The sequence below is a fragment of the Crocodylus porosus genome, unplaced genomic scaffold (assembly GCF_001723895.1).
Source record: "Crocodylus porosus isolate Cpor-Errol unplaced genomic scaffold, CroPor_comp1, whole genome shotgun sequence".
Taxonomy (NCBI): Eukaryota; Metazoa; Chordata; order Crocodylia; family Crocodylidae; genus Crocodylus; species Crocodylus porosus.
The window spans coordinates 92,977,607-92,999,268 of NW_017728906.1; the positions used below are offsets into that span (position 1 = coordinate 92,977,607).

The 21,662-nt window shown below is 42.9% G+C and overlaps 2 protein-coding genes across 4 annotated transcripts in view; both read right to left on the reverse strand.

Annotated features, from left to right (window-relative positions):
- The window catches only part of TFDP1 (transcription factor Dp-1), an 86,980-nt gene extending 86,781 nt beyond the window's left edge, over positions 1 to 199 (reverse strand). Inside the window, exon 1 of one of the 2 annotated variants that reach the window (XM_019529621.1) lies at positions 75 to 199. The gene's annotated coding sequence lies outside the window, so the exon portion shown is untranslated. The remainder of the gene's footprint in view (positions 1 to 74) is intronic. The other variant, XM_019529618.1, reaches the window with a different exon arrangement.
- Positions 200 to 3,876: 3,677 nt separating this feature from the next.
- The window catches only part of TMCO3 (transmembrane and coiled-coil domains 3), a 60,256-nt gene continuing 42,470 nt past the window's right edge, over positions 3,877 to 21,662 (reverse strand). Inside the window, exons 11-14 of one of the 2 annotated variants that reach the window (XM_019529617.1) lie at positions 16,771 to 16,921; positions 7,357 to 7,436; positions 6,678 to 6,827; positions 3,877 to 5,120 (exon numbers count right to left, since the gene is read on the reverse strand). In XM_019529617.1, the coding sequence (XP_019385162.1) occupies positions 5,007 to 5,120; positions 6,678 to 6,827; positions 7,357 to 7,436; positions 16,771 to 16,921 (495 nt within the window). In that variant the 3' untranslated portion in view covers positions 3,877 to 5,006. Of the gene's footprint in view, positions 5,121 to 6,677; positions 6,828 to 7,356; positions 7,437 to 16,770; positions 16,922 to 17,387; positions 17,530 to 21,662 lie in introns of those variants that run through there. The other variant, XR_002099928.1, reaches the window with a different exon arrangement.

Sequence of the window (21,662 nt, forward strand, 5' to 3'; positions counted from 1 at the left end):
CGCGCCCCTTCCCCCCGCCCCTACCGTTGGCAGGAGGAAGGATAAAAAAAAAAAAAAAAAAAATTGAAACTTACACTTTTGTGCGTCCCCCCGGCGTGACGCTGCGCGCTGACGTCACGGGGGAGAACGTGCCTCGCCCGGCCACACGCGGGGAGCCCGGGGCATCCTCCGCCCCTGACGTGGGGAGGGGGAGGGGAGCGCGCATGCGCGAGCTTTTCGCGCCTTCCGACTCTTGCTCCCTCGCCCCGCCCCCCGCGGCGGGCGCGCGGGAAGCATGGGCGCGAGAGCGACGCGGCGGGAGGCCGTTGGATGCGGCACGTGGGCTCACGCGAGGGGCGGGGCGGGGCAGCAGCGCCCCGCCCGCAGGACGGCGGTATGAGGGGGCCCGCGTGGTACTAGGGGCAGCTGCCTCACTGCCTTTCTCCCCTCTCCCACTGCGATGGGGGTTCTTTTAAGCGAGGGGTGGCTGCCTTGCTGTCAGCACCAGAGCTTAGAAGAGCTGCCACGGGCTAGTTGGTGGAGCCAACGCCCATCTTGCCCCCTGGCAGAGAGAGGGTCTGGCTGTGGCCAGGATTTTCTGTGGTCTCCTGTATCAGTTACAGCTACCAGACTCGGGAGGCTCCTCACTCCCCTGCTCACTAGCTCCCACTGCCCCATCCCTCCTGAAATCCTAAATGCTCAGCTCAAGACTTAGGGGTCGCAGCATGGAACAAGTTAACACAAGGCAGTTCTTTTTCAAGCCTCTGTCAAGGATGTGGATAAATTGAAAAGTCCAGCAGAGACGAAAATGGATTGGGGGCCAGGGCACACGACTTCTGTGGAGTGGCTTAGGGAACCAGGTTTATTTAGTCCAGAGAAGAGAAGACTGAAGCAGGATTTGAGAGCAGCCTTCAACTACCTGAGGTGGGAGTTCAAAAGAGGTTGGAGCTAGACGGTTCTCAGTGGTGGCAGCTGACAGAACAAGGAACAATGGTCTCAAGTTGTACCAAGGGAAGTTTAGATTAGATATGGAGAATTTTTATGCATAGGTTGTACTTGGTACCTACCTACAAGTACTGCTTAAAAGTGCATATCATAGAATCGGAGAAAATTAGGATTGGAAGGGACTTCAGGAGGGCATCTAGTCCAACCCTTTGCTTAAGCAGAACCACTCCAACCAAATCATTCCAACCAAGGCTTTGTCTAGATGGGTCTTAAAAACCTTCAAGGACGGAGAGTCTACAACCTCTCTGGGTAACCTGTTGCACCACTTTACTACCTGTCTAGTAAGAAAATTCTTCCTAATATCTAACCTAAACCTCCCTTGCTGCAACTTGAGACCGTTACTCCTCCTTCTGTCATCTGACACCACTGAGAACAGTCTAGCTCCATCCTCTTTCAAACCCTGCTTCAGGTAGTCGAAGGCTGCTTCAGTCCTCTTTTCTAGGCTAGATAAGCCCAGTTCCCTTAGCCCTGACCCTGAACCATTTCCGTTGCCCTCTCCTGGACTCTCCAATTTACCCACATCCTTGACACGTGGCTTGAAAAAGAACTGCCTCATGTTAACTAATTTCATTTTGTGACCCCTAATTCTTGTGAGAGAAATAATTCCCTATTTACTTTCTCTTCACCTTTTAGTATTTTGTAAACCCTTCTCATGCTCCTCCTTAAGCACCCCTTTTCTAAACCGAACAGGCCTAGCCTTTTTAGTCTCTCCTCCTGTAGAAGCCCCTCCATAGTGCTAATCAGCCCTGTTGCCCTTCTTCAGACCATCTCCAATTTTTCCATGTGCTTTTGAGGATCAGAGGGGTAATGAGCCTTCTGCTAAATGCTGTACCCCCTTGTTTCCACCCCCCCACCTCTGAAGGAAGATTAACTAGGGACAGAGGGTGGGGGGAAAGCAAAAACTTGTACCACATGACCCCGAAAGCTTGCAGAAAAAGAAATTCTTTGCAATTTCTCAGTTGGTCTAATAAAAGGTATTATTTTGTAACCAAGAGTTCTAGTTTTTTACATTTTAACTTGTACTGCAGCTTTCTGACCTTGAAGGCCCAGTTTAGCAGCAAAGCAGTTTTTTCCCTGAAGCATGGTGGGTTCCAGGTGAGCAGGCCATACTGACTACCTATTGCAGCTTGAGACAAGAAAAACACCTCATTTGGAGCCTACCTTTTCTTCATAAAGACTGCCTCCTGTCTCACCATCATCGTCAGACCTTCCAGGCTACTTACTGCCTTTCTGTCTGAAGCAGGAACCAGCAATGTTTTTTCAGAGTGCCAGAAACAGCCACAACCTCATCTTGCAAAGTGTTGATGTGCCAGGGCAAATGGCAGAGGAGCCGCAAGGGCCCTGATCCTTGTGGCAGCACAGCCCCGGTCCCTTCCCTGCCATATGCTCCAAGGCCACATGTACCAAGCAAAATGCCTTCATGTGCCATGCTCTGGCACCTGTGCTGGGGGTTGCCTACCCCTGGTTTAAAGTACTACTGAAGTGATTAAATTAAAAGGCACAGCACTTGTTTTTCCCCTTGCTGGTGTGAGAGTGCATAGACAACCCTTGTTTACAACCCCCACAAGTGTTCCAGCACATTCTGGGGGGGTTAATGACTGCCTTCAGATATATAAACCTCTGGGTATCTTTTTCCTTCAGTACTACAGCATTTACCCCTGCACTTTAATCTGGCTTTTCTTCATGGTAGTAGTGTTGGTCAGCGCTTTTCTTATGCTCTGCTGTTTAATTTTCTTTCAAGTGTACTTTCAAAAACGAATAAGTCGCTCAAGTTCAGGCTATGGAAGCGTGACAGAATTGATAGCACAAGATAGCTTATTTTCATGGTGTCATCTCTCACTAGACTTGGCATCAGCCTCACTCATATCAGAAGATATGTGAGAAGAAATGGGTTATCTATTCCATTTAAGCGCAGGGCGTTCACCACTGAAATGCCTTCTGCCATGCATCAGGAACTCAGTTGTTCCAAAGATAAATGTGATGATCTCCTATTATCCTGCATTGAAGGGTCTTCCTCAGCACATCCAAGTAATAAATATTGCAATACAGATTTAGAATAAGCCTTTATATCTAATGCCAAAAGACGGGCAAAAACAGTGACTGCTCCACAGGGAAGGATCTTTCTTCCAAATTCTTAGAGAAACTTGTCAGGACATCTGACTGAATCAAGAGTCAGTCACATTTATGCAAATAACATTCAATATCTGGACCGGCAACATCTGTCCAAATATAGTGCATGTACACATCTGTGTCAGCTAATGACCAAAATACCACTTTTCTTTCACATGGCTGTCTTAATTTCAAAAGGAAATTAATAAAAGATGGATCTTCTTTGACATATGCTATTGACTAGATTAAAGTAAAGTTCTCCATAGCAGATTAATTTTTTATTCTGGGTTCCTGCCCACCGGCTTTTTTTTTAAACCGGACATTTGGAAAATCTACCACTATCCTGGCATAAATTAGAGCTTCATTTATGTGTAAAATAGTAAGTTGTTCTGACTGCTTTACAAGTAAACAGGCTGATGAATTCCTTTTTTGTAAATTGAATGTCCGATGCTGAAATAAAAAAGGTAAAGCAGATTCAAAGTTTCTTTCTATTAAAAGACATAGTTTATTATCTGAATACTTAATAATTGGCAGGTTAGATTCTAATGTACATATGCAACATCTATCTTTCTATAGTTGACTCTCACAAAAATGGCAGTTTCATGTGACAGTACAATACTTGATTGAAAATGTTACTACTGTACATATGTCTTTATAGTTATTAAATACATCTTTGTAGTGTAATAAAAACAGGATACAGCAGATAAAAAGTCCCAAGATGAATCACCTTAGTTTCTCTGAGCAGACTACATTCTATGACATTTAAAGAAAGAGCTCTTACAAAGTTTGCTCTAGACTCAAAAAAAATCCAGACTCATATAACACATTCAAAACATTGGTGTTTAAGACACTCAAGTTGATCTAATATTGATGCAATGTAATTATGCCGGTTTTCAATGCATACCCAGAGTTGTCACTTCCTATGTTGTTCAAAATAATTTAACCAAAATAATTTGTAAAGTACAATCAACACTGACATCCAATCTCAAGAACTTTTAGTAAGTAATTCAAATATTTCCATGTCTAGTTTAAGTTCTCAGAGTTAGGTTTTCCATACATACACTTTTATTTTGGTCTCAGTGAATACAAAGTATAAACAATCAGTAAAACAGTAAATCAATAATTGAAAGTGCTGACAATTGGAATTAATCTTGAAACATAAATTAGAAGTCAGGTCACCCCTAAATCAACCTTTAGGTCAAAAATATTGTCAATAAATAGAAGACACCAGAACAAATAAAGTTACAATACAAATAAAATACATACAATGTTTTAAAAAATATCATGAAAATCAGAGTATAAATGCATAATGCTGGCTGCATCATTTTGGGATATGCATTTTAGCACTTAAAGCGTTATGCCAGTGCTGCTAAACCTTATTTTTGTGTAAATGTCTAGGCTTTACACATCACTGAAAATGTTTTGCAACTGATGCAAAACCAGCATATTAACTCTTAAATATTACATACTTAAATTGCTCAAGAGTTACATTAAGAAGGTACCATAGGCACCATAAAATAACTTGAATTTTTTAAAATAAGACTTTTATGAATGAACAGTACAAGGTGCAAATTAATGTAATAAAAAGGCACATCAAGGCAAAATATTCCAGGTGATTTGCATGATACAGTATTTAAAAATATTTTCTACTCTGTATAACTGATTGGATCAAACACAAAAAAGTTATTCTCGCAGATTCTAATATGATAGTGTATTTTGTAAAAGCTGTGCAATCATCAGTATACCAAACATTTTTTTTTTTTTTTTAATGTAGCATCAGTAAGGCTCATAACCAAGTGCATGTTTAGAGAAATATTCCAAACCCTCTTGCTTTCTAACTGCATAGAGATACAATGAGCTATGAGGATAATCTCTGGAAAGACTTTTTTCCTTTTGAATTATTAAAAGTCTTGTCAGGTACTTGAGCGTCTTTCTGGCCTTGGTACACATTTCATAATTCCAGCTCTCCACAGTGCAGGTGCAAGTAAAAGACTTAACGTAGTCACACTCAAGATAAGGAGGTAGACCTGAAAATTAAAAATCAAAATGCAAGTTCTACAGTTCACATTCATAGATGCACAATAAATTAAGAAAAGGTTGAAAGGTTAATGAGATAAGTAAATTAGGAACTTTTCTGGACCACTCTTCAGTTTGACTTTAAGTCTGAGCCTGAAACTGAACATGCCTGCAAATACAAATGCATATACACATCCTACTTAAATTTAACCATGCCTCCCACATTTGGAATGTATGTGCAGGCCAATTTTGAAAGCATAAGGTATGCAAATAAAGTCACCTGTCAAATACCAAGTATCTTTTACATTCAAAAAATAGGATTATTTAACAGCAGAATACTAGTCATTTTATAGGCAACCTAATTATAAGCCATGCATTGACTGTTTACATTCATTCTGGAGATGCAACTATACATTCTGAAGTATGTTGTTTACACATTATAAAATGCAAAGTAATGTAGAGAACAATGACAGAAAAGGTCCCACAAAAATATATCACAGCCTGCTGAACTCCATGTACACACAAGAAGGCCTCAAACAATTGTTATGTTTCTGTCTTTAGACAACGTGCAACTATTTTACAGAAGTGCAGTTTTTGCGATTTTATTTCATGTGACACATGGAAATTAGTCACCCAGTACTGAAGAGTTTTGGGGGGTTGATTGTTTTGAGTGAGTATTCACACTGGCCATGGTTCATTACAAGTCAAACTTGCATGCAACAAATATAAGTTTATGCACCCCTTTTTTATTTAGTTAATATGTCAAGATCAGTCACAGCCTACCACCAAACTGGACTGTGTGTTTCAGATAAACATAGTATGAAAACCTAATAACTATTAGCATATTTACTCAAATCCAAGGCAATTTTCTCCCCCCATTCTGCATGGGGAAGAGAGACCCTTGTCTTAGTTTTGAATACAAGTCTGGGGGTAGGGTGGAGGGAGGGCAGGCAGCTGGCTGCAGTTCTGATTTTAGGCTTCAGCTCAGGTTAGAGTCAGAATCAGAGCCATAGTAAGTGCCTGCTCCCCTGCAGCCAACCTCTACAGCCTCTGTCCCCACCAACCCCTATAGCCTGTGGCTAACCATCCGGTGTAGCTCCTGTGTCATTCCCTCCCAGGGCACAGAGGACACAGAAGCTCTATCACTTGCCTGGCTAATCAGCAGCAGTGGCAGCTCACGCCCCTGGGACACTACTGATTGGCAGAACAGGGGACAGAGCTTCCATATGCTCCATACCCTGGCAGCTAACAGAACTGGAGCCATGCCTGGCAGTAAGCTGGGGGAGGAGAAGAAGGGGAGAGAAGGGGGCATAGGCTGTGAGAGGCAGGCATGGGGATGGAAAGGCTGGTAGGCTCCAAAGCGGAGCACGGAGGGGTGTAGAGGGCAAGGAAGCTGCCTGCCTCCCTGCTGCTTTCCCTGATGTAGCAGTGAAGTAGGACGAATTTAAGATAAGCCTCCAATAATTAGGTTCTATACATGGAAAACTAACAAATTCATAAATTTTCCCAATATAGAATCTAATTATTGGGGGATCATCTTAAATTTGAAGTCAAAGTCAATAGCTTACCTCTCGAGAAATGATTCCTGCTCTGCGTGCTCTGCTTCCCAGAACAAAAGAGAACTCACTGACTTGTGCCAGCCCTGCTGAGACGATCCACTTGATATACTGGCTGCTCTTTGGAAGAATCAGAGAAAGAACAAGCACTGCCAAAACAAACTGGAAGGGGGTTGGGGGGAGGTGTTTTTAGAAGTCTGGAAGATAAGAAGTGCTTACTGTAATGGATATAACATTTTTTACCATATATTTTGGCTGTACACAGGACAAACCAGGGGCTTTCTTAACCATAATTTCTTTAAATATCTTAATGCACAATAAGACAGTTTACTAACAAGTGTCCTTTGAACAAAAAATAATACTATAGTGTTTGGTATAGTGAAAAAGCATTTGATAATGCTGTCATAAAACCAACAGATCTAACCGAGTACATGTTTATCTGTCTAAATATAACAACAATTTCTATATTCAGCACACAAATACTAGTAGTCTGGCATCAAAATACCTATGAATAAGAGTTACAGAGCATAGCAATCATAATGGTATTTCACCAATAATATTTATATAAATCATTTTCAGTATTGTATACAGCATTTAGAAAAAAAAAACTGTCCAATAATGGAGATTCTAAAGTAAATATGGCATACAACACTTTAAATAGCTACGTTATCAAGTGATAAAGAAAATATACCTTCATTATGACAACTGACAGCGTAAGAAACAGCAAGATGGTGAGTTCATATATTACAAATGTGGGGAAAACATGAAGCCCTGAAAGAAAAAAAAGCCAACAAAATGGTTATAAGCATTAATTTACAGCATTCCTTTCCAGCATAGAAGAGGTCTGATTCCTTGCAGGTTTAGGGTCCTTACTCTCCTGTAAGATGACAGTTTGTGAGGTAGCTATCTAAACCGTTGCACAGAATTGCGGAGGTGCTCTGGGTGACTTCAGCTTTTACTCCAAAAGGCAGTACTCCAATTGAATGGAGGAGCAGCATCTACTGAAGAAAAAGCTGCAGCAGTGAGCCAGGCAGCTCATTCTTAATTCAGCGACTTCCTGCAAACTAAAGGAGTTGTGAACCACTCAGATACAACATGTCAAAGATTGATTATACTAGTGAATTAATAAAAATATACATTTTTAATAAACAGAGAATGACGAAATCTTCACTGATTTTACTTTTAGTTTCTTTTAAATAGTCATTAAAATCATTAAAAAAAATACTGGCATATTAAAACATGATCATGTGATCTGGAAAGGTTGCTTAAAAATAATTTCAGGGTTTTGTGTGTTTGGGAGGGGCATGTTATAAGCAAAGGAATAACTGTTACTCATAGTTTCATAGTTGGTAGGGTCGGAAGGAACCTGAGCAGATTATCAAATCTGACCCCCTGCCATGGCAGGAAAAGTACTGGGGTCAAACGACCCCAGCAAGGTGATTGTCTAGCCTCGTCTTAAGGACCCCCAGGGTAGCAGCCAGCACCACTTCTCTTGGAAGTTGGTTTTCCAGATCCTAGCTGCCCTGACAGTGAAGTAGCGCCTCCTGATGTCTAGTCTGAATCTACCCTCTGCCAGCTTGTGACCATTATTTCTAGTCACTCCTGGTAGTGCTCGGGGGAACAGGGACCACCCCCCCAATGCCTGCTGGTCCCCTCTGACCAGTTTGTAACAGGCCACTAGATCCCCCCTCAGCCTTCTCTTGTGGAGGCTGAACCGGTTCAGGTCCTGCAGCCTCTCCTTGTATGGCCTGCCCTGCTGCCCCCTGATCATGCGGGTGGCCCTCCTCTGGACCCTCTCCATGTTGTCCACATCCCTCTTGAAGTGCGGCGCCCAGAACTGGAAGCAGTACTCCAGCTGAGGCCTGACCAGTGCCGCATAGAGGGGGAGGATCACCTCCATGGACCTGCTTGAGATGCATCTGTGGATGCATGACAAGATACGATTGGCCTTCCTGACTGCATCCCCACACTGCTGGCCCATGTTCATCTTGGCATCAGTGATGATTCCAAGATCCTTTTCTGCCAATGCACTGACGAGAAGGGAGTTCCCCAGCCTGTACGTATGGTACTGGTTCTTCCTCCCCAGGTGCAGCACCTTGCACTCGTCAGTGTTGAATCCCATCCTATTCTCATCCACCCCCCCTGTAACCTGTCTAGGTCTGATTGCAGCCTATTCCTCCCTTCTAGCGTGCTCACATCCCCCCACATCTTAGTGTTGTCAGCAAATTTGAACAGAGTGCTTTTTACCCCCTTGTCCAAGTCACTGATGAAGATGTTGAACAGTGCAGGCCCGAGGACCGAGCCCTGGGGGACCCCACTGCCCACATCCCTCCAGGTCAAAAACAACCCATCCACCACCACTCTCTGGGTGCGGCCCTCCAGCCAGTTAGCGACCCATTTGACTGTGTAGGTGTCGACACCACAATCCCCCAGTTTTTTTAAGGAGATTGGGGTAAGAGACAGTGTAGAAGGCCTTCCTAAAGTCCAGAAAGACTACGACCACTGCTACCCCTGCATCTAAGGATTTGGTGACCTGGTCATAGAAGGCCACCAGGTTGGTCTGACTCAACAAAACAAATACCTTTTCCATCATAAGCAATTTCAATCTCTGATTTCTGTTCTATCTGTGACTGAGCTAGAACATCCTTAGTTCAAAACTTGGCTGTTAAAAGAGTATTTCCAAAAAAAAGAAATCATGAAAACACTTAAGGTTTAATACATGTATTTATAGCATTTTTCTCCAAACATTCTGTAAACACCTGTCACTGTGTCAGTATCATTATTTAGCAATTAAAGTTGGGGACTTGCCAAATTAATGGTACTTCCCAGAAGGGCTGTGCAAAGCTTCAGTCGCTGATTTGATCTGGTGGAGATTCGGCCTGATTCGGCAGCTGAATCTCTGAATCCAAATCAAATCAAGAGACCCTTTAATCTGTCCAAATCAAAATGGAACCCTCCGAATCGATTCAGAGAGATTTGGAAAGATTCAATGATTTGGACATAGACACAGGTTTAAATATTTCTTCTACATACCTCAAGGTACCAGGTGGCTTGTGAATGCTGAGATGGTGGGGTGGATGAAGCATTCCATGGGAGCTCGGGGAAGGGGCCCAGCACACTCAGCAGTGGAGCTGGACACTTCCGGATTCACCTCTAAGTATGCAGGGCCTCCCCACCACACTCCTGTGGGACACTCCATCTGCCCCACCATTGCAGCATTCACAAGCCATACGTGATACCTCAAGGTATGTAAAAAAAAAACCATTTAAAACTGTCTATGGGCAAATTGCTGATTCTCTGAATCAGCATCGAATCTTCAGACTCAGATTTGGCCGAATTGAATCAGGATAGCAATCTGAATCAACAAATCGGATCTGTCCCTGATTCGGGCTGAATCCGAATCAAATATGGCCCATTTTGAACACCCCTACTTCCCAGCAACAGTCCCTTTCCATCATATAGCCTGATCTCTCCCATTATAAAGGACTGGAAAACAAAAAAAAAATTCTAAAACTCTTATCAAATATATTCTATAATTAATGGATTTGGGGCTAAATTGAATTAATAGCAACAGTAAACTTGAAGCACAGAAAATTCCTATCGGTACTACCTACTGATGCACCAACCCAAACTACTTCCAGCAGCACCCACCTGACTTATTTCCCCAGAGGTGTCGTATCCCAATACTACCAAGACTTGAGGTCACACACTGATAAAATCTTGGTATTGTGGTTGCAGAAATTGATGCTTGTATTCTAGAGCTGGAAGAAAGGAAGGAAAATCCTAAAGCCCTTAACTTACATGAATAGCAAATAGTTCATTCAAGTCAGTGGGAGATTAACCTGAATGAATATTAGGTAATGTAGATTCTGATTTACATGTTCTTTCACACATAGATGTATTACAGTGCACACTTTATATTGGCATAGTGCCTAACTAGGCAATATCAAAAACAAAATTCTCAATACTAAGCTCCCGCAAAGAGTTTACTCAACCAACATAAACAGGAGCACTTCCTTAAGCAAATCTGTGTTGACTTACAGCTGGGTTTAAAACCTGCTTCAGGGTTCAAACAACTTGACATAATACATTTTCCCTAGGACTTGAAAGCACAAGGTGCACATCCTCAAGCAGACACACATCCAAATGAACCATGTTCTACAAACCTAGACCAAAGAAGGGACCAATTATGCTAGTCCTTTTAATGCCACTTACAAGCAAATTTACACTATTTCTACCCTAAGGTATCAAGCCCACAGTAACTGCTAATGGGCATACCTCAAGTAGAGAAACTAGCTTTCTGGAAAGATATATTTAATAAAATTCAAATAATTTTGGAATCCACAGACACAGAATGTTTGGCTCTCTAGACATACAGGCAGACTCTTCTATTTACTGTTCTTAATTTCAATCAATCTCTTACTAAAAAAAATAATAATCAAGGTGAGTTACCTAAGGGACAGCTTCCATTAACAAAAGTTCAAGCACTGAAAATATGGAAAACAAGTATTGCTAAAATCCTGATTCGCTTCTAAACATTCATAGCTTTTACAAATACAATATTTTATAATAATAATTTCACTGATTATTTCAGAATCCTTAAACAGACTACTCACACCCCAAAGCATGTATGTTTTACGAACACGCATATACACACACATGCATATCTTCCCCACGCAACCTTCTGAACTGACCTCTTTCATTTGAACTGGAATTGCAAATTAGTGCAGGGAAATTATCTTCTTATTCTTTATGTGGACTAGTCTACAAAACACTAGTAGCTTAACAGTATTTGTGAGTTGGCAATGGAATGCCAGACATCAGAATTTCTGGTTTCTATTCCTGGCCTTGGGAACAAAGTATGATCCATTGGTTACCGAGAATATAGCTATGTTTAACATTCGTGTGGGACTCCACCCAAGACCCACAGATGTGAATGAGACTACCATTTGAGCTAAACAATCAGCTCTGTTAGCATGAAGGCAGGGATAGCCATAACATTTGTATCTGAAGTCTACTCACTTGGAGTCATGCTGTTAGTGTGAAGTGCATGAGCACATAATCTGACATTTTATCTTTGAAACAGAATGTGGCAAAATGTGTTTCGTCTCTTGTATTGTACACCTATATTATATTTCCAATGACCTTGTGCAATTTCTCAGTTACCTCACCAGTAGATGAGTGAGTAGTTAGTTCCCCTTGGTTATAAGCATGTATCTTTGGATAACGTTTGTGAAGGGTCTGGACATTAACAGGAATTGGCTGAGGAGTTAGGACTAACATTCATAGGTTTTTGTCTTGATACCAATAACTCAAGTCATTAAGGGCAGAATTGCACCAGAATTTGACCTCCTGATTGAGTCTCAGTTCATCACATTGTGAGAGGCATCTGGCTGTGCATGCCAAACCTGTTGGGAGCTTTCTGCATTTTTAAAACAGCTGAAGAAAGGACCAGCGTTAATGCTTAAGATAAATCCATGGGAATTTGTAGTAAAAACTCTGCAGCAGTGCCTAATTCACCTGGAGGCAAGCAGCAGCATACCAAGAAAACAGGATCTGGAGGACTGTTTTGAAAGTCCCTACAATGGCAAAGTGCTTAGTGAAAGTGTAAAGAGAACTCCGAGGGTTGCCTTATAGATATCCACAAGACGGACATTCTAAAGAGCAGCAACTGGTAATGGCATGGAGTTTACTGGAATGTGCCCTAATCACTATCAGTGGATCCTCCTGAGTGATTTCATAACACATCTTGATACAGTCCAGAGATTTCATTTGAACAGCCTCTGGATGAAGATCACTGTCTTTCAGCTACAGAAAGAAAAGAGCACAGATAACCAAAAAGGGTTTGGGGTTTTTTTTTGGAAATCCTCATCGTTTTACATCTAGTGTATGCAGCAATGCCTCCCCCACCTTCATCTGATCCCTCATTAGATGAGGGTTAATTTGTCATGTGATCAGTCACTTTTAAAGTGCTCTGCAGCCATGCATGTGTGTCACAACACAGCTGTAGAGCACTTTTAAGGGACTGGTCATGTGACAAATGTCATTTCTATCAGTGCCTAAAATGGCTACTTTCCAACAGTCCTTGCCAATCTGACCTGTGGGAAAAATTCCTTCCTTTTGCCAAATGTAGTGGTCTCTTTGTCCCTATCTGTGCCCCTTGGAATCTATGAGAGAGAGACAGAGACTAACCAAAGAAAAACTAAATACCGGAGACTAACATTTCGAGAGCTTCTGTAGACATCAGACATGATTGGGATCAGACTGCAAAAGCTCCTTCTCAAAGCTCTCCTGGGTGGCTGAAAGGAAGGCAAAACCTGGAAAAACGGCAACACCTTTCACACTTCAGCATGGAGCATGAAGAAGGGCAGGGCTAATGCAGGCTGTCTGGACATAGCTAGAGCTCCAAGTTCAGGATACATGCACATTTACAACAGAATGTGCACATACTCAAGCAGCTGATTGAGAAGAATTGTTAGCCCGGGCCCAAATCCAAAGGCAAAATCCTCTCCTCACTTATAACTGTACAAAAACTGCACAGGTTCAGCTAAAGGCAATTAAAAACGTATTATGTACAAACAAGGTGACATTTAACTTAAATTTTAGATCTCAGGGTGAATTTGCAGGGCCAGTGATGACTCTTATTTTTCCCTGCAAACAGACCAGTTCTAATGTGGATTTAGGACAGAATGAGTTAGGAAGTCCACCCAATTTTTACCATAATTTTCCAGTTGAACTATATTTTAATATGCGATCCTTTATTTTACCAAGCTACCTCAAGATCCAATTCTTTACTCTCTACAACAGAATATCTTGCTCATTCAGCAGTGGCCTTTTTCCTCTCTGTTCCACCACCCAGTTCAGGCTACCCTTGATGCACGATGCTCTAGAAGAAGAAAATCCCAGTAACAACTCCCTCTTTTTCAACATCTTAAAGTATATTTTTACCTTTCCTTTAAGCTGTTATTTGTCTGGATAATATTTTATTTAATTCTATTTAACTTTATTATTTTGGATAATAAAGTATTGGGATATATAAAACTCATTATACAAACTGTAGTGCAGAGGAGCTAAACGTGAAGCCTGAATGCCAGAAAACCCAAGCACTTTAAAATTTCAACCTCCATGCTCCCCCCCACCCCCACACTTCTCACAATGACCTACACAAATAGTTTCATGTTACATCACACAATTTCTCATACCCAACCTCTTTCCACAAACTCTTGAACTCTCGTCCATACTCCTATTTAAGCCTTTTAACATTTAATAGATGAGAAACTTAAAAGTAAGATAGTTAGCACCATAACCTTTTTGTGAACAGCTAAAGTACACATCATATTTCTTCTCAAGTAGCATCATACATTTCATGCAGCCATTCCTCCATAAGCAGGTTTATTCTCTTTAAAGCTCTACAAACATTTTGGGGTTCATTACTGCTAAATTAATATCACAAAACGAAGAGAAATTGCAGTGCTCAAAGGGATATTCTTATCATTCAAGAACAGAACAGGAAGTAAAATTTGAAATAGCTACTGTCTGTTACTAGTTAGGGTGGACAGAATACTCCCTAATATCTCACCATTTTCCTTTACTCCTGTGTCTACCTGTTGTCTTCTCTTACACTGAGCCTGCCCCAACAGATTTACAACTTGCTTTGTTCTTATACACTACTTAACATTAAACAATTCTGGTGTATGACTGGTTCTAAGGTGATAATAACTATTATATAATGGAGATGTGTTTTAATAGCTCAGCTGAGAATATTTAGCAATGACTGTCCCAACCCGGTTGCTTACACAGACCCAAAAGTTTTACTCTAGTCTAACAAATTCCCCATCCCACCTAAAGATTCATTTTAAGAGTCAGCTAGTCTGCAATTTGACTGATTTGAGTAAACTACTGTTGCAGATTGGGCAACATGTCATTAAAACTGGTGGGAATAGTTATTCATTTTCAGAGAGCTGTAAGAAACAGTTTAAGGTTCTATGCCAAATAATGGCCACCAAACCAATACACAGGTACATGGATGGGCATTCAGCCACTGAATTATGTTAGTGAAGTTGCTCCACTAGGAAGTGTTTGCGTAAGGGTGAGTACTTGGAAGTGAGAGAAGTTAGAGAACAGAGAAGGAAGTTCTAAACAAAGCCTGAAGATGCTTCAAATGAAGTTCTAAAACAACATACAGAGTTTTTGAGGTGAGTGCTCACTAAAAGTACCTTGGAGCTACAAGTAAAGAAACTACCTCCCGTTTGATTCTTCCTTTTCCAGGTATGCATTTATGCATTGCATCTAAACAAAGAAAACTGCAACAAAAATTCTCAACTCCATATTCAAGTTTTTCACCTAACCTAAATAAAACTTTGATAAATAAGAACCATTTTTTTGCTGTAATAAATATCCTTCTGCAAGGAGAAAATAGGATTTAAAATAACAAAACAAACTTTTTTACCTTAAGGTATTTCAGAGATTTGTTTAAAGTAGCTCAAAGGTTAGCAGTTACTTGATTAAATAGGAATTAGGCATGTCAATTAATTGCTATTCACATGCGTGATGAACATGTTAATTGATTCTTGTGTTAATTTTTTTAATGCATTAATCACACACATGGTTTTGGAGCCCACACTGTGCTCCACCTCTGTCACCGCTGCCTCTGGGCTGCCCAAAGGGACAGTGGTGGCAGTGCAGAGGACCACAGGGCAGCCTAGATGTGGGTTTTAGGCTGCTGCAACAGGAAGGCATGGGGGGCAGATGGACACATACAGATGAGCAACCACAGCATGCATACAGCCCGGAATGCAGTCCGGCAGCACATAGAACAGTGCCCAGCAGGTAAGTCTGTGAAAGTGATGGGGCAAGGAGAAGAGGAAAGGGGTGGAAGGGCAGATCAAGGCTCCCACAGCGAGGGAGAGAGTGGGGCAGGGGCAGGGGCTAGGGTGAATGGGGTTCTGGGGCCAGGGCAGGTCATGGGATGGTGTCAAAAGGAGACTCGCCCAGGAGTGTGGGGGGGCGTGGCTCTCCACTGCTGGAAGCACCCCCATGGGAGGATGGGGATCCTGTGGCCCCCCAGATTTGTGTGCAGGGCGGAAGAGAGCTGGGACTCAGTGCCCTGCTGCCTTTGCCCCAGGAGCCACATGCTGGCTGCATGTCCCCTGCCTGCCCAGGATGGAAGGCACAACATAGCATCATGTGGCTCCTGGGGCAAAGGCACCAGGACACAGGACCTCAGCCCACAGTGGACAGTCCGCCTCTGCCCCATTCATAAATTCAGGGGGCATATGCCTTCTTGCCTCCCCCAGGGGTGCGCACAGCGACAGGGAGCCACGCCCCCCACACCCCTGGTCAAGACACCTGCAGGCCAGTCTCACAACCCCGTTCGGCCCCAGGGCCCCATTCACCCCAGCCCGTCCCACTCCCTCCCTCACCATGGGGGCCTGAATCTGCCCCCTGCTTCTTCCCTCTCCCACCACCCTCCCCCGCAACAGATTTACCTGCTGGGCGCTGCTCTACATGCCACTGGGCTGTGTTCCTGTAGCATTACCATATTTCCAGTTTCAAAAAAAGAGGATACCTGTGAGGGGGGGGTAGGCAGTGATATTCCCATGCCCTGCCCCCACCCCTCACTCTCAAGCCACAGCCCTGCTGCTATCCCTCACTCCTGACCCACAGTACCCTGCACCCTGCCAAGGCATGTGGGGATTCTTCTTCCCTGGCTCCAAACCCCGCCCCCCCCACACACACACCACCCCCAACCATACAAAGTACCTGCAAAATTTTGTGGTTTTCTGCACGTAATTTTGGTGAGTTTTTAGCTGTACGATTAAAATCACAATTAATTGTGATTAATTTTATTAATCACACAACTAATCATGATCAAATTTTTTAATCATTTGACAGCCCTAATACAAACAGGACTACAGAGTTTTAACATTACATACTTAACTTACACATTCATAAAATATTTTAATGTTATACTTAAAATATATAATACATTTATAAAAACTTCACACTTAAGAAAATATTCTAACAGATTCATACAAAGCAAAAATTTCCCTCCCCACACAAGTTTATGTAAATTAATAAGTTTTTTAATAATGTTTTAGATTACCTATAGATGCAAAGAAAATGATGGCAAGAAAGTCCCTTATTGGTTCAATACAGGACATGATCTCTTCAGTAACCATGTGCCCCTGAGAAGAGATCAGTGCACCAGCTAAGAAGCATCCCAATTCCATTGAAACATCCAAAAGCTCTGTAATCTGTCAAGAAAGAAACATTTATTGATCTCCTCTTGCTGTAAGATTTCATGCCAGTTTTACAGGTAGACTAACTACAAAACTACTACTTATAGATTTGATGTATAAAGCTTGCCACATCAATGGTTTCACCAATTAAAGGAATGTAAAATTTTGCATTCTATATTTAAGGTATTATTATTAATAATTAATATCGATCATTAATATTTTCTTTTTGGAAATAAAATCCTTATCGACTTCAACAGAGCCAGGATTTCCCTCAAATATTTCATGTGACACAGAACCCAGTAAATTTCCTTCCAATTTTCCAAAAAGAAAACTAGATTTATAATTTGAGAATTAAAGCTGTTACTGAATATCGTGCTGTTGGAGCCGGCCATCTTGCAAACCATTATACATTATATTCAGGATAGAATTTTGGACTAGATAGATAGATAGTTAGATCAAGCAACGACATGTCACACAATACCTTTTTGGACAAAATTAATCATGTCTTGGATGATGTTAAGGTGTAAGGTATGAACCCAAAGCCCAAATAACTTCAGGCAATGAAAGAGAGCAATAACCTCTTCAACGTGTAATGCCTGGCATATTTTACTACAAAATGGAACCTGCAATTTAAGAAAAGCTGTTTATTTTTAAAGCACTAGCATATATATGAATGTTCACCACACCACTCTATTTGTGTATACAGTTCTCAACAATTAAAAAATAGTTAAGAAAATGGAATGGGTCTGTCAAGAAACATGATTCCTTATCAGCAGGGATCCCGGTTTTCCCTTTTACAAAAAATTCCCAATTTTTGGATTAAAAAGAGGAACCCAAAATCTGCATTTTTCCATTATTTACATGAAACACCACTAATATATAGATAAATATACAGTGGCATTTCATTTTAAATCATGGGAAAATATGGATTTGGGGTTACTTTTTTAATCCAAAAATTGGAGATCTTATTAAATAAGAGAAAACCAGGATCCCTGCTTATCAGTCAAAACTAATACAAAGATTACTGCCAAAAATCCCTTCCATTTAGTTTCAAAATACAAACTGCTCTTAGCAATAGTTTAAAATTAAAGTCAGCAATTCCTTTGATTCAAGGATGATCTCTACCGTGGCTCATTGATAGGTATTAAGGCAATTTAAAAGTCCAATCCTTGAGCCACAATTCTGCCCACAGAAATTGCAGATCTTTCCAAGGAGAGAATAAACCATGGACCAGGATTTCTCTTTTCCATCCTCCGCTTTTTCTTCTCTGCTTTGTCTTGCCCTTCTTTGCTTCAGGGCAAGATGCGCTACCTCCAAGTGGGCTGCCACTTGGTTAAGGTTGTGGCACCATTCCCAAGTTGGTTAGCCGCTATCTCCTCCTAGCTCTTGATGTCTACATCTGTTTTCTTGAGATATGCCTTCAATGTGTCCTTCAACTGTTTCCTCTGGCTGCCATGACAGCTCAAGCTAAACTAGGATTAGAGTACTTAGTTCTGTGAGTTGAGGGCCAGACATTAGGGCTGTGCAAAATTTCACCAGCCATTTCATTTTGGATGAGTTTCAGGCTGTTTTGGCACCCAAAACACCAAATCTGAATCGAAACAGAAGGCTCCAAAACATCTCTGAAGCGAAATGAGACATCCAAAATGTTTCAGAAAATTTTGCACAGGGTGGGTAGCAGCAGTGAGGAGACTCCCAGCGTGGATCTCTGCTCCCTGCAGAGCCAGGTCACGGAGCATGGCAGGGCTGGTCCCTGCCACGCGATCTGGCTCTGCAGGGAGCAGAGATCCAGGGCAGTGTGGGGCTGGCAGTGGTGGCGAGGAAACCCCAGCACAGATGTCTGCTCCTTGCGGAGCCAGGTCGCACAGCAGGAGCAGCACAGGGCAGGCAGTGACAGTGAGGAAACCCCCAGCATGGATCTCTGCTCCCTGAAGAGCCAGGTTGCACAGCAGGAACCACCAGGCTTGGTCGCTGATCTGCGCTGCTTCCCTGCCCCATGACCCAGTGTGACAGGGATCAGAGATCCACGCAGGGCTCTCCTCGCCTGCACGGAGAGCAGCGGCCCTCCCCCTCCCCTGGACAAGCCACCCACAGCCCCATCCTGCTCCCTGCTAGGGCCCTGCAGCCCCCAGTTCCAAGCCCAAACTAGCTGGGCAGTAGGGCTGTACAAAACCTGCAGCACATTCAAAACAGATTCAGAGGAGATTCGGCAGAGCCAAATCTCCAAAACAGATTTGATCAAAACAAAATAGGACACTAATCCGAAAAACCAAAACGAATCACTGTCCTCCGAAATGACCGAATCCAAAACCAAATCGAAACACAGCCATTTCACACAGCCCTATCAGGCATCTGTCAGAACCAAATTTAAAAGAGGTGCTGGATAACACAGTGTTAAGCACAGACATGCACGGACAAGCAAGTGGAAAATCCCCGGAGGGCTAGTGAGCATGCCCAGCACATGCCCCATACTTGACCCCACACTTGTCCATCATAAAAGTTCAATGAGGTAATCTGAATTGGCACTACGCACATGCCTAGACATGCACCAGAATGGACTAGAACTTTCCAAAAGGGGAGCTATCTGATTGGCCACTCGAAACATATTTAAGGCCAGCGAGTTTCCGCCTACAGCGGAGACCAGACTAGCTCGGAGACCAGACTAGAGGGAGACCAGACCCGAGCTGAGCAGAGACTGCTACAGCAGAGACTGCCTCAGGAGAGCCTCTTAGAACCCTGGTTTGCTTCCCAGAGTTCCAGTGGTCTCCCCACCACCGTCATATCCCGGCGTACCCTTTCCTAGAAAACGTTCCTCTCGTCTCAACCATTTGTTAACGATCATCGCTCACTCGTTCACGTTCCGGTTATCTTCGACTCGTTTTTGGCCACTCGATCTCGATCATCCGTTCGTTTCTCATTACTCATTTACCACATTCCGGCCTCGTTTTCTCGTCCTACGTTTCCGATCAACTCATTATTAGACTCGTTCCTGTTCATCGACTTCATTCCTGTTACAGACTTGGCTCCGTTTCTAATTCACTGTCATCGTATTATCGTATTACTGTAACCAAGTTGACCTGACCTACGCTACAGTACCATTAGTGGCGTAAGTAAACAATAAAAGCATTCTGTTTTGAAACCACATGCTTGTCCACCCGCTCTGACTCCTCGCTGCTAATCCCACCTGTTCGATCCATACTCGGCCCACCGTGACACCGGGGCCCGCGGCTCTGACAGCATCCACATGTCATATCCAGTCCAGTGAAGTTGGTGCTTGAGGATCACCAACTCAATGCTGGTAACACTGGCTTAAGCAAGGATGCTACCGTTTGTGTGGTGATCTTCCTATTTAATGCAGAGGATTTTCCAGAAGCATCACTGGTGACATCTCTCCAGGCTCTGCTCCCCTCCCCACCCCGAATGATAATGGTAGGTCACCCACATTTCGCATCTATAGAGGAAAGTAGGGATGACGACTCAGAGTAGGGATGATGAAACAAATGCACTGTAGACCTGGATCTTAGGGTTTTTCTGGACACTGCAATCAATAAAAACATGCTGAAACAATTTCCTGAAGAAGGCACTTATGCACTGGATCCTATGCTGGATAGCTTCAGTGTTCACTCTCTGAGAGAGGTGGCTGCCAAGGTAAAAGAAGTGCTCAACTACCTCCAGGGTCTTTCCCCTTAATGGTAATTTGAAAGGAGGGGTCATATTTGAGGCCTGGAGCAGGCTGATAAAGGACTTCAGTTTTCTCCATGTTGAGAGAAAGACCCAAAATTTAGCAGAGTTCTGCAGAGATATGCAGTAGTTTGCGGAGGAGATGAGCAGCCACCAGTGGCATGAACTGTGTGCCCCTAGTGGCTGGGGGGCACAGCTGTGCTCACAGCAGAGGAAGCACAGTGGCCGTAAGTGTGGAGCTCCTACATGCACCACCGGCACTGTCAGCAGCAAGGAGGAGCTGGGGGAGGATGCGTCGGTGGCGCCTTTTTTAGGGGGTGCGCTACCATGCTCAAGCATACACATTCACCTGTATGGACCCCCTACATGTTGCCCCTGAACAGTGGCAAAAGAACAGGTTGGGAACTATTTAGAAAATTGGATGTATACAAGTCCATGAGGCTGGATGTGATGCACCTGAGGGTGCTGAGGAAGTTAACGAATGTGATTTCAAAGACAGTACCCAGCTGCTCTGCAAACACATGGTGATTGAGAGAGGTCTTGTATGACTGGAAAAGGGCAAATATAGTGCCCATCTTTAAGAACAGGAAGGAGGAGGATGCGGGGACCTACAGATCAGTCAGCCTCACCTCAAACCTGAGAAAAATCATGGAGCAGGTCCTCAAGGAATTCATTTCTAAGCATTTGAAGGAGAAGGTGATTAGGAACAGTCAGCTTTTGATTCATCAAGGGCAAGTCATGCCTGACCAATCTAATTGCATTCTATGATGAGATAACTGGCTCTGTGGATGTGGAGAGACCAGTGGACATGATATACCTTGACTTCAGCAAAGATTTTGATACAGTCTCCCACAAAATTCTCACAAGCTAAGGAAATATAGGCTAGATGAATGGACTCTAAAGTGGACAGCAGGCTGACTAGATCATTGGGCTCAAAGGGTAGTAATCAATGGCATAATGTCTAGTTGGCAGCCAACACCAAGTGAAATGCCCCATGGGTTGGTCCTGGGGCCAGTTTTGTTCAATATCTTCATAAAAAAACTGGAAGATGGGACACAGCACATCTTCAGCAAGT